This window comes from Phoenix dactylifera, chromosome 9 (assembly GCF_051530095.1).
Source record: "Phoenix dactylifera cultivar Ajwa chromosome 9, Ajwa_hap1_PhDact_Kaust_v1.1, whole genome shotgun sequence".
Taxonomy (NCBI): Eukaryota; Viridiplantae; Streptophyta; class Magnoliopsida; order Arecales; family Arecaceae; genus Phoenix; species Phoenix dactylifera.
In genome coordinates, this window is record NC_143198.1 from 19,214,445 (window position 1) to 19,226,853 (window position 12,409).

General features: G+C 39.4%; 1 protein-coding gene across 1 annotated transcript; it reads right to left on the reverse strand.

The window, feature by feature from the left end:
* Window positions 1-3,150: 3,150 nt before the first annotated feature.
* Window positions 3,151-7,057, reverse strand: LOC103697822 (uncharacterized). Its single transcript, XM_017840754.5, is given in 2 exon segments — window positions 3,151-5,056; window positions 6,537-7,057. Coding segments are annotated over 2 exon segments (702 nt in total). The 5' UTR covers window positions 7,040-7,057; the 3' UTR covers window positions 3,151-4,857.
* Between the last annotated feature and the right edge of the window lie 5,352 nt (window positions 7,058-12,409).

The window sequence follows — 12,409 nt, forward strand, 5'->3', positions numbered from 1 at the left end:
CTTGGAAAACCAGCAATGCTTTTGTGCATGGCCAATGCAGCCACATGCAAAACATTATGATGGCCACATTTTCACGTACAAAGATGGACAAAAATCTTCTAGTACATGCCCCAGAGAAAATCGCTCGGAGAACTCTTTCTTTTTTTCCACATCCCCCCTAGCATCAACGTTAATGTGAAAATTAAAGAGGCAAGGCAAGACAAGACTCTTACTAATAGAGTCCATCCATCTCATAATTTCCAAAAAAAAAAGGAACACATGAAGCCGTCCATCCTATAGTTCTTCTTCCTCATAAAGTCGTCCGTCTGTGAGGCCATTATAAAGAGGTAAGATGGAACAGAACTTTTTCTACTAACAGAGTCTGTCCATTCATGATTTTAGATTAAGAAAAAAAAAAATACATGAGTCCATCCATCCACCCTGTAACTCCTATATCCCTATTCTTCCTCCTCCCGGATTTCTCTCGTCCCTTTCCCATCCCCAAGAAAGCGATATCCCTTTTCAAATACAGAACTTGAAACTCTGTATTATGTGAAACTAATACACACTAATAACTTTCTAATACATGCTATAAGCTTCTTGAATACATACCTAACAACAATCTAATATGCATCTCTAGACAAGTCGATATAGTGTTCACTGGCACACAATCCTTAGCCAGATGATACACCTAACAGACCAGTTATCCAGCGAGGGAAGAGACTAAGAGAGATTCAGGAGGAAGAGAAAAGGATTCGGATAGATCACTCACCTAGGACTCGGGAGGAAGAGGAGGAGGAGGAAAATCTACGAGATGGATGGACAGCTTTACAAGAAAAGAGAGCTATGGGATGGACAGCTTCATTTTTTTTCTAATATTACGAGACAAACTTACTTCATTAGTAGGAGTTTCATCCTACCTTGCCTCTTTAATTTCACTTCAAGATAGGTGTCAAGGGGTACGTCGTAAAAAAGGAAAATGTCTCCATCAATTTTCTCTGTTGTTGCATGCACTAAAGAATTTTTGTTCCCTAAAGACTTACTAGAACCCCTACTCCAGCTAATCATGCTGTGGCCGAGAGCTGGCAGCTTTGACAAATCAATTTGCAAACACACCCGTGCAAAGTTTGCCTTCTCCATCGCGCAAACGCAGCTTGCTCCAGGTTTAGCCACACACTGGTCTACCCAATGGCCGTAGTGACATGTAACATCGTTTTTTCGGTCCATGGTAAGCGGACCAAAACGACGTCATCTGAATAGCAGCAGCCTCGGATTGAAACTTGGCTAGCCACTATCACAGGCTCCGACCTCCAAACTTGCATCATGTTGGCCTTAAACTGATCTTCTCCGACCCTTCCAACACCTGAAGTCCTAAAAAAACTTTCCAATGTTGCTCGAGTTCTCGTGTATGAATATCGATGACGAACGATGGCCACCCAAAGACTCGTTCCAACTCCAGGGCATCGAACTTGATGGTACCGGTAAACCTTGATTTCAAGTAATCATCTTCCATGGTAGTAGCCATTAGAGCTAGGGGTAAGATTTGCCGGACATAAGTTGAATCAAATACTCTTACATGATTTTTCTGAAGTCTTGCCATGGATCTCATGGCAATCCTCATCTCCGATGCTTTTCGAAGTCCCTGTTCATTAGAAAACTAGTAAATTATTAACAATTTTCTATTACCTGGTTTCTTCGAAGATAAGCAACTACTATATGAAATTCGGTGATCCAAAACTAATAGAACCACATGGTGCTTCTGGATAAAAAGATAGATGGAAAATTATTAAAAAAAAAAGGCTGAAAGATGACTAGAAATATGGATGATAAGACCTCTTCTCCATTGCTTCCCTTGTTAAAGATCATTATATTTATATTTCTTTAACAAGTTTGAAAAAACCTTTAAATAAAAGAGTGTTCTTTAGATATTCCACATCAAATGTATTTTGTTTATGAATTATTTTCCACATTATATTTTCCTAGAGATTAACTGAAAGTTGCTATATTCATTTTTAAAACAACTTAAAAGACGGGTCTTTCAGTTGAAGATATATCCTTGGCGCAACTACTTTTGTTTTAGGGTCAACTACTATTTTGTTCCCATCAATCGCCTGATGGGAAAGTCGCATAGGGTTTTGAGAATTTCTGAATGCCCTTATCGTGCAAGTGGTGTGATAAATGTGATTATTGGTGTAATTGAGGCACAGATGTTTTGGAAGTGCGAGTAACTTTGAAGCAAAGGTTTCAAGAGACGAGGCAGCATGGCGTTAAGCTGTCTTCCACCAAGGTTCAATTAGGATGAAAAATTATATCCAAGAACCTGATTTAGGTCTGTGGAAAGATGTAATTTTTATTGTTTTTCACCTTTCAGATTTATATTCTGAGTCCTGTTAATTTACTGCAAATTACTTTTAAAGGATTCTGTAGTCTACCCTTAACAATGAATAATGAGAAGTGTGTTGCCATCTCACTTTTTTTTCCACTTAATTACTAAATTACCCAGCTCTTGAACAGGCCTCATTCCATTGAAGTAGGTTTTGTAGCAATTCTGGTGTGGCTTTTTGCCTATCAGGACAAGAGCCGTTACCTACGAAAATGTGCAATCAAGAAAGAAGCTAGGCTTGACAAATGAATAGCCGAACCAATGACAGGAAGCTTGAGACGACCAAAGATGCAACCTAGGATGACAGAAGCTGTGTATTACCAATATGTGCCAATAAAAATGAAATCCATGAAAAAGAGAGACAAGAAAAGAGGGGAGGCGAAGAACTTTGATCAAGACAAGAGGAGAGAAGAACTCTGGACATAAAAGAAGAGAATGGAAGGGAATTTTCGCTTCTCTCCGAATCTCTCGGTCCAAACTTGATTAAATAGATTTATAAGAATTAATTTCTGCTTAGATAACATGCCGTATTCTAAACTTAGATTGCCAAATCAAGATACTCTATTAACTAGTAAAAGTAAAGGATGACTTCCACAAAAACAGTCTTAACCATCACAGGAGAAACTTATGAAGATATTCAATAAAACTATTGGGTCAGAGCTCTCTTGTCGCCAAGTAATGTATGGAAGACTACCAACGTGCACAACTTTCATGACATGTGTTATGGTGAACTATGTGCAACATGCAGCCTGAAGTGCTGCCACTGATCATCTCTTTGATGCTAAAAATGCAGATGAATAGCACTGAATTTTTATAATATCAGAAAACTTGTAATACATTGACTTGGAAGGACTTCCAAGCCAAACAATTGCTAACAAAGGGGATGATAGATCCTATCAAGAAAAAGGGGATGATAGCATGACAAGGTCAAAATGATGGGGTGCCAGTTGTAAGAAGTATCCTAGACTTGTAGACCAAAGAAACTTGAGACAGATACAAGTTTGCTTGGTGGAGCTGCTGGATATCAGCTGTAGAAACAGGAACAGAGTGATAATGTACAAATTATAGCATTGAGGAAAATATGGTAAGTGTTATAGCCCTAAGGCCCCTAACTAAGAAATATGTTTTTGATTCAGAAGTTTTAATTAATGAAAATATAACTAAGAAAATATTGGAAATACTGAATCATGCAGATAAGATACAGAAATGACAAGTACATGCACAATTTATAAATACTTGTGATAAGTGATTGAAGTTTGCCAAAGCATCATAGCAATGGCAAAGCTTTGATATATTAAAAAGCCCTATAAAAAAAAGACGAAATACAAAATTCATCTGACAGTTGGACTTCAGAACTATAACTCGCTTGAATGAAGTGGGAACATGAAATGAAGTCACAGTAACTTTAGCATACAATATATTTGAATATTTACATATGTACTAGTTAACCTGATTATTTGTCAAAGACAAAATGCACAAATCACATATATGCTAATGCTTTTTCTAATGTAAACAATAAAATCATAAACAATAACAGACAATATATGAATATGACCATATTGAAAAGAAAACAAGCTAAATTCAACAATATTTGGTAGTAGTTTTAGTCACCTGTACTTATCATTAAAGAATTTTAAAAAAAAATTGTGACAAAAAAATTAAAAGAGAAATGAATTGTGAAACCACAGTCAATCAAGTCATAGGAACCTTGTATACAGTAAAGCAACCTAAGCACTTGCTTTTTTTTTGGGCTCATATGTGCCACACTAAACCACAGAATGAAGTCAGCATCACATCTCTCACCTTATTTACATGCTCTAAACCTGGATTGTCTGAAAGCAAACCCTTAGATAACTGCCACAATATGAGAAAGATATGTCTTGGATGTCCTGATTCTAAATTAGCATATAGTAGATACTTCTAGCCCTCCCAGTTCAAAGTGAGGGCATTTGTCTTAACAAACCGTACACATAGATTGCAAGTAAAAAAAGAGGACAGGATGAAATACGAGCAATTGCAGTGGCAATCTCTCTTCAAGTTTAGGCTACTCGAATTATTACATTTCTATGTATGAAGCAGAAAATCAAATTGCATACTCTATACCCACACTTGTCAAGTCCATTGCAAGCATACTGAGGATTTTAACATGGTCAATTGAGATCCATCCAAGATCTCAATATAAAGTACATATATGATGCATGGCTTTAAGTATGGTACAGACTAGAACATTCTTGACCAGAAAATGAAATAAAGCCACAGGTGTTCATTTGAAGTGAAAAACACACACCTTAAAGAGCTTAACTGCATATGTAATTACAATTACTAAAGTATCACAACCACAATATGGCTAAAGCAGTGCTGCTAAGCTTGAAGTACTGCTCAAATACATTTCTGCTACATTGATTGGCAGAGAAATCTGGCATTAGTTGGTACAGAAGGAAAGCCATTGCATGACAGAAGAGAGAGAGCATGCTTGAATGGGAATAATCAAGAGCTTATCTGATCCGGTAACGCTTGTAGGTGGGATTTCCAGGGAGACTTATCTGAATCCTCTCATCTGGATCGGCCTGCCTACATTAGCTTGAGCCCTCTCCCTGTGATTCAGAAGAACTCTTTCTGCGCCGCTCATTGTGGCCAGCCAGACGTCTACGGCAGCTCCTCTTAGAGTCATCAAACTCTGATAGCTCATGGAACCTGCACAGAGCATGTTATGAGGAATAAGCACAAAAAATATTACATAAGGAACAAAAAAAAAGAACCTTAAAATACTGGAAAAGCAGGAGGTGAGCCAGCTGCTGCACGAGTATGGATATAAGCAACAAAAATATAGAGATTTCGATTCAACAAACTTTATGAAACTTGCCCACAGAATTCGATCACAAATATCTAGAAGCCAACTACTGCAGTTTTTATAAACTAGCTAACAGTAGGATTTATTTTAGGTAAACATATACTACTTTTACTTTTAAAAAGAAATAACCACCATATATAAGGACTCGGTCATCTCAACTTAAAAGCAATATACGCTGAATACCACAAAAGATTCTAGAAGGACACAAAATATAGTAGTCACAGCTCAGATATTTTACAGAAGAATAATATAGATAAGATGCTTAGCTGTTCATCAGTCAGATACTCAATAACAACTGCCCTCAACATATGGGTTCTTTTAGAAACAGGAATTGTGACAATTTCATTTTCCACGATACATATACAACTCCCTGCAAACAAAGATTTTTTTTAAAAAAAGTAAATCTTCAGATATCCATCTTAAATCTGTTGACAGTGCAAAAAAAAAAAAGGGAAATGTCTAGCGTTCCAAGAGGATGCAGTGGCCATGGGATCAAAATCATGTTACATTGGTCCACATTAAGAGGTAGTACAGAAATTTTCTAAACTGTCAGAACAAAGCAAGGCAATAACTGTAAAATTCGTAACAATGGGAAACCATCAGTCCTGCCAGAGGTGCGCCCTTCCTCCTCACATACTCCAAATATACACCTAAATCCTGTTCTAGTTCTGTACCATTAACCTTTCGGTCACAGTTAACCTTACCTGGCTAGATCAAACAGTAGAAGAAGAAAGAAATCAACATAGTAGGCTCAAAATCAACAGACGATTATCTCCGTCGCATCGCAATGTTTTCCATTAGAAACAAAATCCAGCAGCAATTGCCTTCCATCCGTTGGAAAGACAAGAAGAAAACAGAGCTGATCTTCCATGAAGATTAACAGAACATCAATATATGAGACTCAACTATCAAAATTCCATGAAGCGTAATCAAACAGCTAAGCATCAGCCAAAAGGAGAAAACTTGGGGACCAAGTAATATCTAAGAGCTCCAGATTACCGCTCTTTCCTGCTTCCTGATCATCCTTTTCTCAATCTTCCATCCTGCCCTTCAGGAAACGATTTTTATTTTTATTTTTTTTAAAAAAAGAAAACAAGAAGAAGACAACTTGGAAAGCAATCATGAAAGCTATTGAAATCATCTGTGCATTAAAATTCCCCTCAAGATCAATTATAGTTCACAGTGATGCGTCTGTTTCTTTTGTATTTGTTTTATGTATGGCTAGATAGAAAAGTTGGCAGCCAATGAAATTGATAGAGTTAGAAGAGGAAACGAGGGGGAAAGAGGGCCGGCGGGCGAGAGGCAGCGTCGAAGAGAGAGGACCTGCTGCATTGCTGGCAGAACCTTTGGCGGAGGCCGGCGACGATGACGACGGGGGCCTTGGAGTGGGCCTCGCACACCTTGTGTCGCCGGTGGTACCGCTTGGCCTCCGTCAGATCGGCGGTGCACTTCTCCGCCTGGCAGCACGGCTGCGAAGTTCCCCCGCCACCCGATCCCCGCGGGGCCGCGGAGGAAGGAGGAGGGGGCCGCCTCTTCCTGTCCTCCTCCTCCACGGCCGCGACCTCCTCCTCCTCCTCCTCGTCGCCATCGTCGCCCACAGCCGCCGCGTCCTTCCGGGCCTTCTCCATCCCGCTCCGCTTGGGCTCCGCCGGTGGCCGTCGCTCCATGGGGGCGCGGAACTCGTCGGGCGGAGGGGGAGGGAAAGGGAGGGGGTCGTAGAGAGGACGGCTGGGGGGTAAACAAAAGCCGAAATTGTGAAAAGGAAAGGGGAAGACAGGCCGCGGTTTTGTGAGGACCACAACCGCTCCTTCGCCATCCCTGCCCATATCTTTTCCCTTCTTGTCAGTTGATCGCTCGGTAGAGACGATGCGGTAACCAAGCACCAAAAAGGTAACCGTTAAGGTTCCTTAACGCCGTTATCTAATTTGCAAGGTCATACAGCGGAATAATAGTGAATTGGGGTTGTCCCTTTTTTTTATTTTTCTAAAAATTTTAATAAAGTGAAAGCTCTAGATTCTTAAACAAAGAAATGGTAACAGTGATTTTATGTTATGGTCTACATGGTAGACACATAAGAATCAGACAATATTGAACAATATGTAATACTTATCCTAATAAAATTGTATACAAGTGTTATTTATAATAATGTGGAATAGGATAATAAAGTTTGGTATTTTATTTTAAACAACAAAAAGAAAATCAGATGGCTCACTAAATCACTTCCAATTCATTAACCCAATACAAAAAGTTAGGGATTGGATAAGTAGTCCGTAAGATCTCAAGGACATTGCCAATCCTTTTATACATCATGCCAATTTTGGATTTCCACATCATTCTGGTACATTGAGCACCAATAAGTGGTTGGTGGTGTTACAATACATGAGTCTTAATTTATTGCATATGATATACCCAAAAGTTTATCATTGCAGTAACCATTAAAATGTTATAACAGCTATTGCTATGCATTGGTCGTAGCTTATAAAACATTTTGTGGTGACTGATTGGATAAAAATCTGACTTCCACCGAGAATTATACTGACAAACTAATATATCTTTTAATTTTCGCATAAAAATATCAATGCGGAGGTTGGGGTTGGGGGGTGGGTTGCGGTCGGTGTGACTAAACGCCCGCGCGAGGACATTACTGACTCAAACTCTGCCACTCAACCACCGACACGTGACTTTACTCTGCCACTCAACCACCGACACGTGACTTTACATGCATCGTACACGTGCTCACTCTTTTAATGCATCCGCACCTCCCTCTGATGCTCTCCGTGCCCTCTCTCCGCTCCACTTTTTGACGTCGTCAGAGCCATGCCATCCACTTAGAATTTAGAAGTTGTTTTTTTTTTTTAATCCAAAATGGACGAACCCAGCATCGTCGATGGGTCCCACGAAGATCGAAAGTGGCAGCGATTTTTTCCTTATTCTCGCAAAATAGGGCCGGAATTTGTTTGATCCATCGATCCTTTTGATGGACCATGTCTGCCGTAAATTATCCAAATCCAAGCTCTTTTGCCCCAATCGACCAGATCTAGTGCTTCAAAGAGATGATGACAATAGTAATAAACTGACCAGCAAATCCTAGAATATCTGATCAGATTCTGATGACTTCATCTATAGCGACCAGAAAATATATATATCTATCTATATTCGCCAAAATCCGACCCGATAAAGATAAGGTTAGGCTGATTGGTGAACTATGGTTGGTCGGTGTCTGGCATGCTTGGAATGAGAGGTTTGTCCATAGTAGAAAATCCAACCTGCGAACAGGAAGAAAAAACATCGAAGGTAGCTAGAATTGATTTGGCGGGGACCCTCCAATACTTCAATTAGGCATTACTTTTGTGAAACAATGGACATCTGAGATAAGTGTGTAGAGTGGAGTAGAGAGAGAAATAAGCCTATCTAGAGATCTCCAATTTCTTTAAATATAGAAGTGTGGGTATGAAGTCATTTTCCAAAAAGAATGGATATGTTGTAACCATCAGATATATAATAACAGCCGAGACGTGCAATAACTATCTAACCATGCCGAATGAATTGTAACCATCTCGTAACCTGCCTCATAAGTATATAGGACAGCAACCACCATTCTTAATGAGTTTTAGCGGTTTTTAATCTATCGATCGATCGATCTGGTCGACTGACCTGGCTGATAACGCTATAGACCAACAAATTTAGGTCACACCAATATCTATCTAAATTGATTGGAGAAAAAAAAAATTACTATCCTTATATTTAATTTATTTATGAAAATTGGGTCAAATTAAAATATGTTATGCCCGTTGAAAACAGGCTCGGATCAGTCAGCCCACTGGTTTGTTTTCGGTCAGCTATTCTTCCCATTGCCATAACTTTAGCGGGGTGAGGTGAGGGGTGCAAGCAATGGTGGAGGCGCGGTAGGAATACAAAGGCACATGCGCACCTTCGTACTAGGTCAAGCGGTCTCTATCCCATGTTTCTGTCGCTCTTTGTACCTCCCGCTTTAAATGGGTTTCAATAGGCTGGCTGCTGCATTGCACGTGATCGGAGGGGGATCCGAAGCCGCCATCCCAACCACCCCAACCGCAAAGATCTCTCTCTTCGCCCCTTGGTTGTTACTTCTTGGTGCGTAGGCTTAGGCAATGTTGATCAGTGCCGGCCCGAGCGTTAGGCGACCGAGGCGGTCGCCTAAGGCCTCAGGCCAATGGAGGGCCTCCGGGAGGCGTGACCAAAAGGAAGCAAAGGCCCCATGTGAAAACAGGAACAGGAGCTTCCCCCTTGATGGAAGGCTACGAGTCTTCCCCCTTGATGGAAGGGAGGTGGAGAGTTTCCTGGCCTGCAGAGAGGCAATTTGGGAAGTTGGGGACAGTAGTTTTGTTTTGGGTGGAGAGAGAGAGAGGAGGAGGAGGGATTTGGTTGGCTTGATACACGCCTGAAGCCACTCTTATCTTTCATCCCTTCTCTTTTTTGGTTTTAGTCTTGGTTTTCCTTCCCTCACATTACTCCTGATCCAGCTGGGCCATCGGGAAGAAAGATAGAGGGATTAGAGATGGACTTCTTGAGTTCTTGGAGGGTGGAGATTCTTTTAATTTTCTCCTCTGGGTTTCTTCTCCCCTCTTGGGTGGTAGAGAGAGAAAAGGAGGGAGGGGGTTGGACGGCTGCTGTGCTGTGATGTTGCAGTTGCTGCTTGGGTACTCACTTGAAGGGGAGATGGTGGGACGGGACTTTTATTAATTAGATGGAGTGAATTTCCCATAATGCCCCTACTTTTTCTTATAGAGAGGCTTCTTTCTGGACAAATTCTTTTCTTTACCTTGACCATGAAGTGCCACGGGATGACCTTTTCTTATCCTGCTTTTGCTTGACATGGTAAACAGTATTGCCCAGCATTATCTCAATTATTTAATCAGTTTTATGGCCCGGCAATTACATTTCTGTGTTTCCATTCAAAAATTATATTAAACTGAAAAAACTTTTTGTCTACTTTTGTTAGATTCATGTATCTTTGTTGAAATAGTATACTTGATAGCTATCTATTTTCATATTATTTTTTAAATATTTTATATTTATTAAAAAAATTTATTATTAAAAAAAAGGCCTCATTCATTGGATTCGCCTTAGGCCCCCAAATGTATCGGGCCGCCCCTGATGTTGATCAATGGATTCCATTATATATAGATTTGTAAATATTCTAAGTTTTTTTATTTATTTATTGTATAGGTTTTAAATTAACTATTGCATGATTCAATAGTGGATTTACCTAAAAGACAATTCCTATCCTATTTTTATCGCCAACCAGTTGTCGCCAGAAAGTGAACGGTGCATGGAGAATGTCATCCACATGGTCATGAGATTCCAAACACTAATATAGTAGAACAATTTTTGCGAACAAGAATAATAAATATATGGTTAGTTCCCAATTGATCATAGTGAAGGATCAAATGCATTTGATGGTGATCCCCTATTTGCAAATGCAGTAAAGTTGCTGAACTAATTCATTTACCATTTGCAAATGTAGTAAAGTTGCTGAACTAATTCATTTGATGGTGATCCCCTATCAAATAACTTTTTTCACTCTTTTCCTGCTCATGTTTCAGGTTGTAATTCACTACAATTAGATGAAGTGCAACTTCATACGGGGTTTCAGAAATAAAATGGCATAATTTTGCATAGAGCTTCTTATTTGTGTTGGCCCTGCTGGTGCCATTCACTACAAATGAATTGGAACTTATCTCAAACTGTTTAAATGCAACATTCTTTGAACAGTTATGTAGTTCAAGGCTTCCAAGGGGTAAAGTGTTCGGAGTACCCATAATGGTGGACAAAGTTAAAAAGATGATGAATTGTGCATGTGGCCATTGGGACATGCTCATGGGAAAAAATAACATCAAGTACATATCATATTTCAATTGAGGCTGCTCAAGTTATGGGATGGATTTGTAAACATGTTGGATGGGTCCCACTTGAAAATATGATGGTATCAACCATTGGAAATGGGTATGCATGTATGGTTCTTCACCACCCAACCATCACAAACATTGTGCCTACCAAAAATGGAGAATCAAAATCACTTGTTTAAGCAACCTCTCTTTTAATTTTCTTATTATCTACGAATCCACTTAATCCATCTCGTTATTATTAAATGGCTGGTCGGTGACCCAGTCCTGCGCTCAACTTGTGGCCCAAAATGAGCCACCCAGCAGTGCCCAAGAAATGCTACATATATTTCTATTACTAAATCATGTGCTGAAATTGTGCTTGACCAAATCTGAAATACCAGAGACTGCCCCAGTGGATATCAAACCACCTTAGCGGAGAAAGCAACAACCAATAGAATTTTTATAATCCTCTCTTTCCAAAAAAAAGAACGTGATTTTTTTTTTTTTTCGAGCGATGGACTTCTAATCTGATTGGAATAGAAAACAAGGGGCCTAAGCACGGCAGATGCCATACACTTGAGTGGCAAAGAAAAGCGAGACTTCACCTATTTTTCAGGTTTGTTTGGACATATATACATTTCCACGAAAGATCAAGTTGGTGAGGGATGGCCCCAAATAGCGGGCAATGTGACGTTCAAGAATGGGTGATGGGATTTTGGCACGAGAGCCTATTATAATCTAGCAGCGCCTATTAAGGAAAAAAGAGGTTTGGAAAACTGGATCGTATATCAATTTGGAGTTCAGCGTTAAACATTGTAAATTATATAATTATTTAAACGAAAGTCTAAACCTCAGTTTTGAATCAAAATCTAGTGAACTAGAGTTGTTCACATACTGAACCTCATGACAGAATGATGCCATCAGAGAGCACAATTTATAAAGTCAAAATGGCTTCGTTAGTTTTCCGTAATAATTATTGACCCTTTAGTAATGTTAGATGAGTAATATTATTGACCCTTCAGTAATATCAAAATTCCTTCTTAATCTTTCACATCTAAAGGTTCCCATAGAGTGGACCGGAGTAAGAAAGGTATTTAACTCGATTTAAAACAGGTTGTTGTAAAATATTTTGCAGTTAGACGTTGATCTTGAGATTTACATGGAAAAGCTATTATATGCCAAACTTCTTAACCTGTGGGCTCAAGTTTGTTCTGAGCCCTTGTATATTGCGGTAGAAAAGGCTCATAGGCAATACAGCATATAATAGATACTACGGAATGTGTTCCACAATAAAGAATAGCCCTTTTTTTTTTTGCTTTAAAAAAGAGG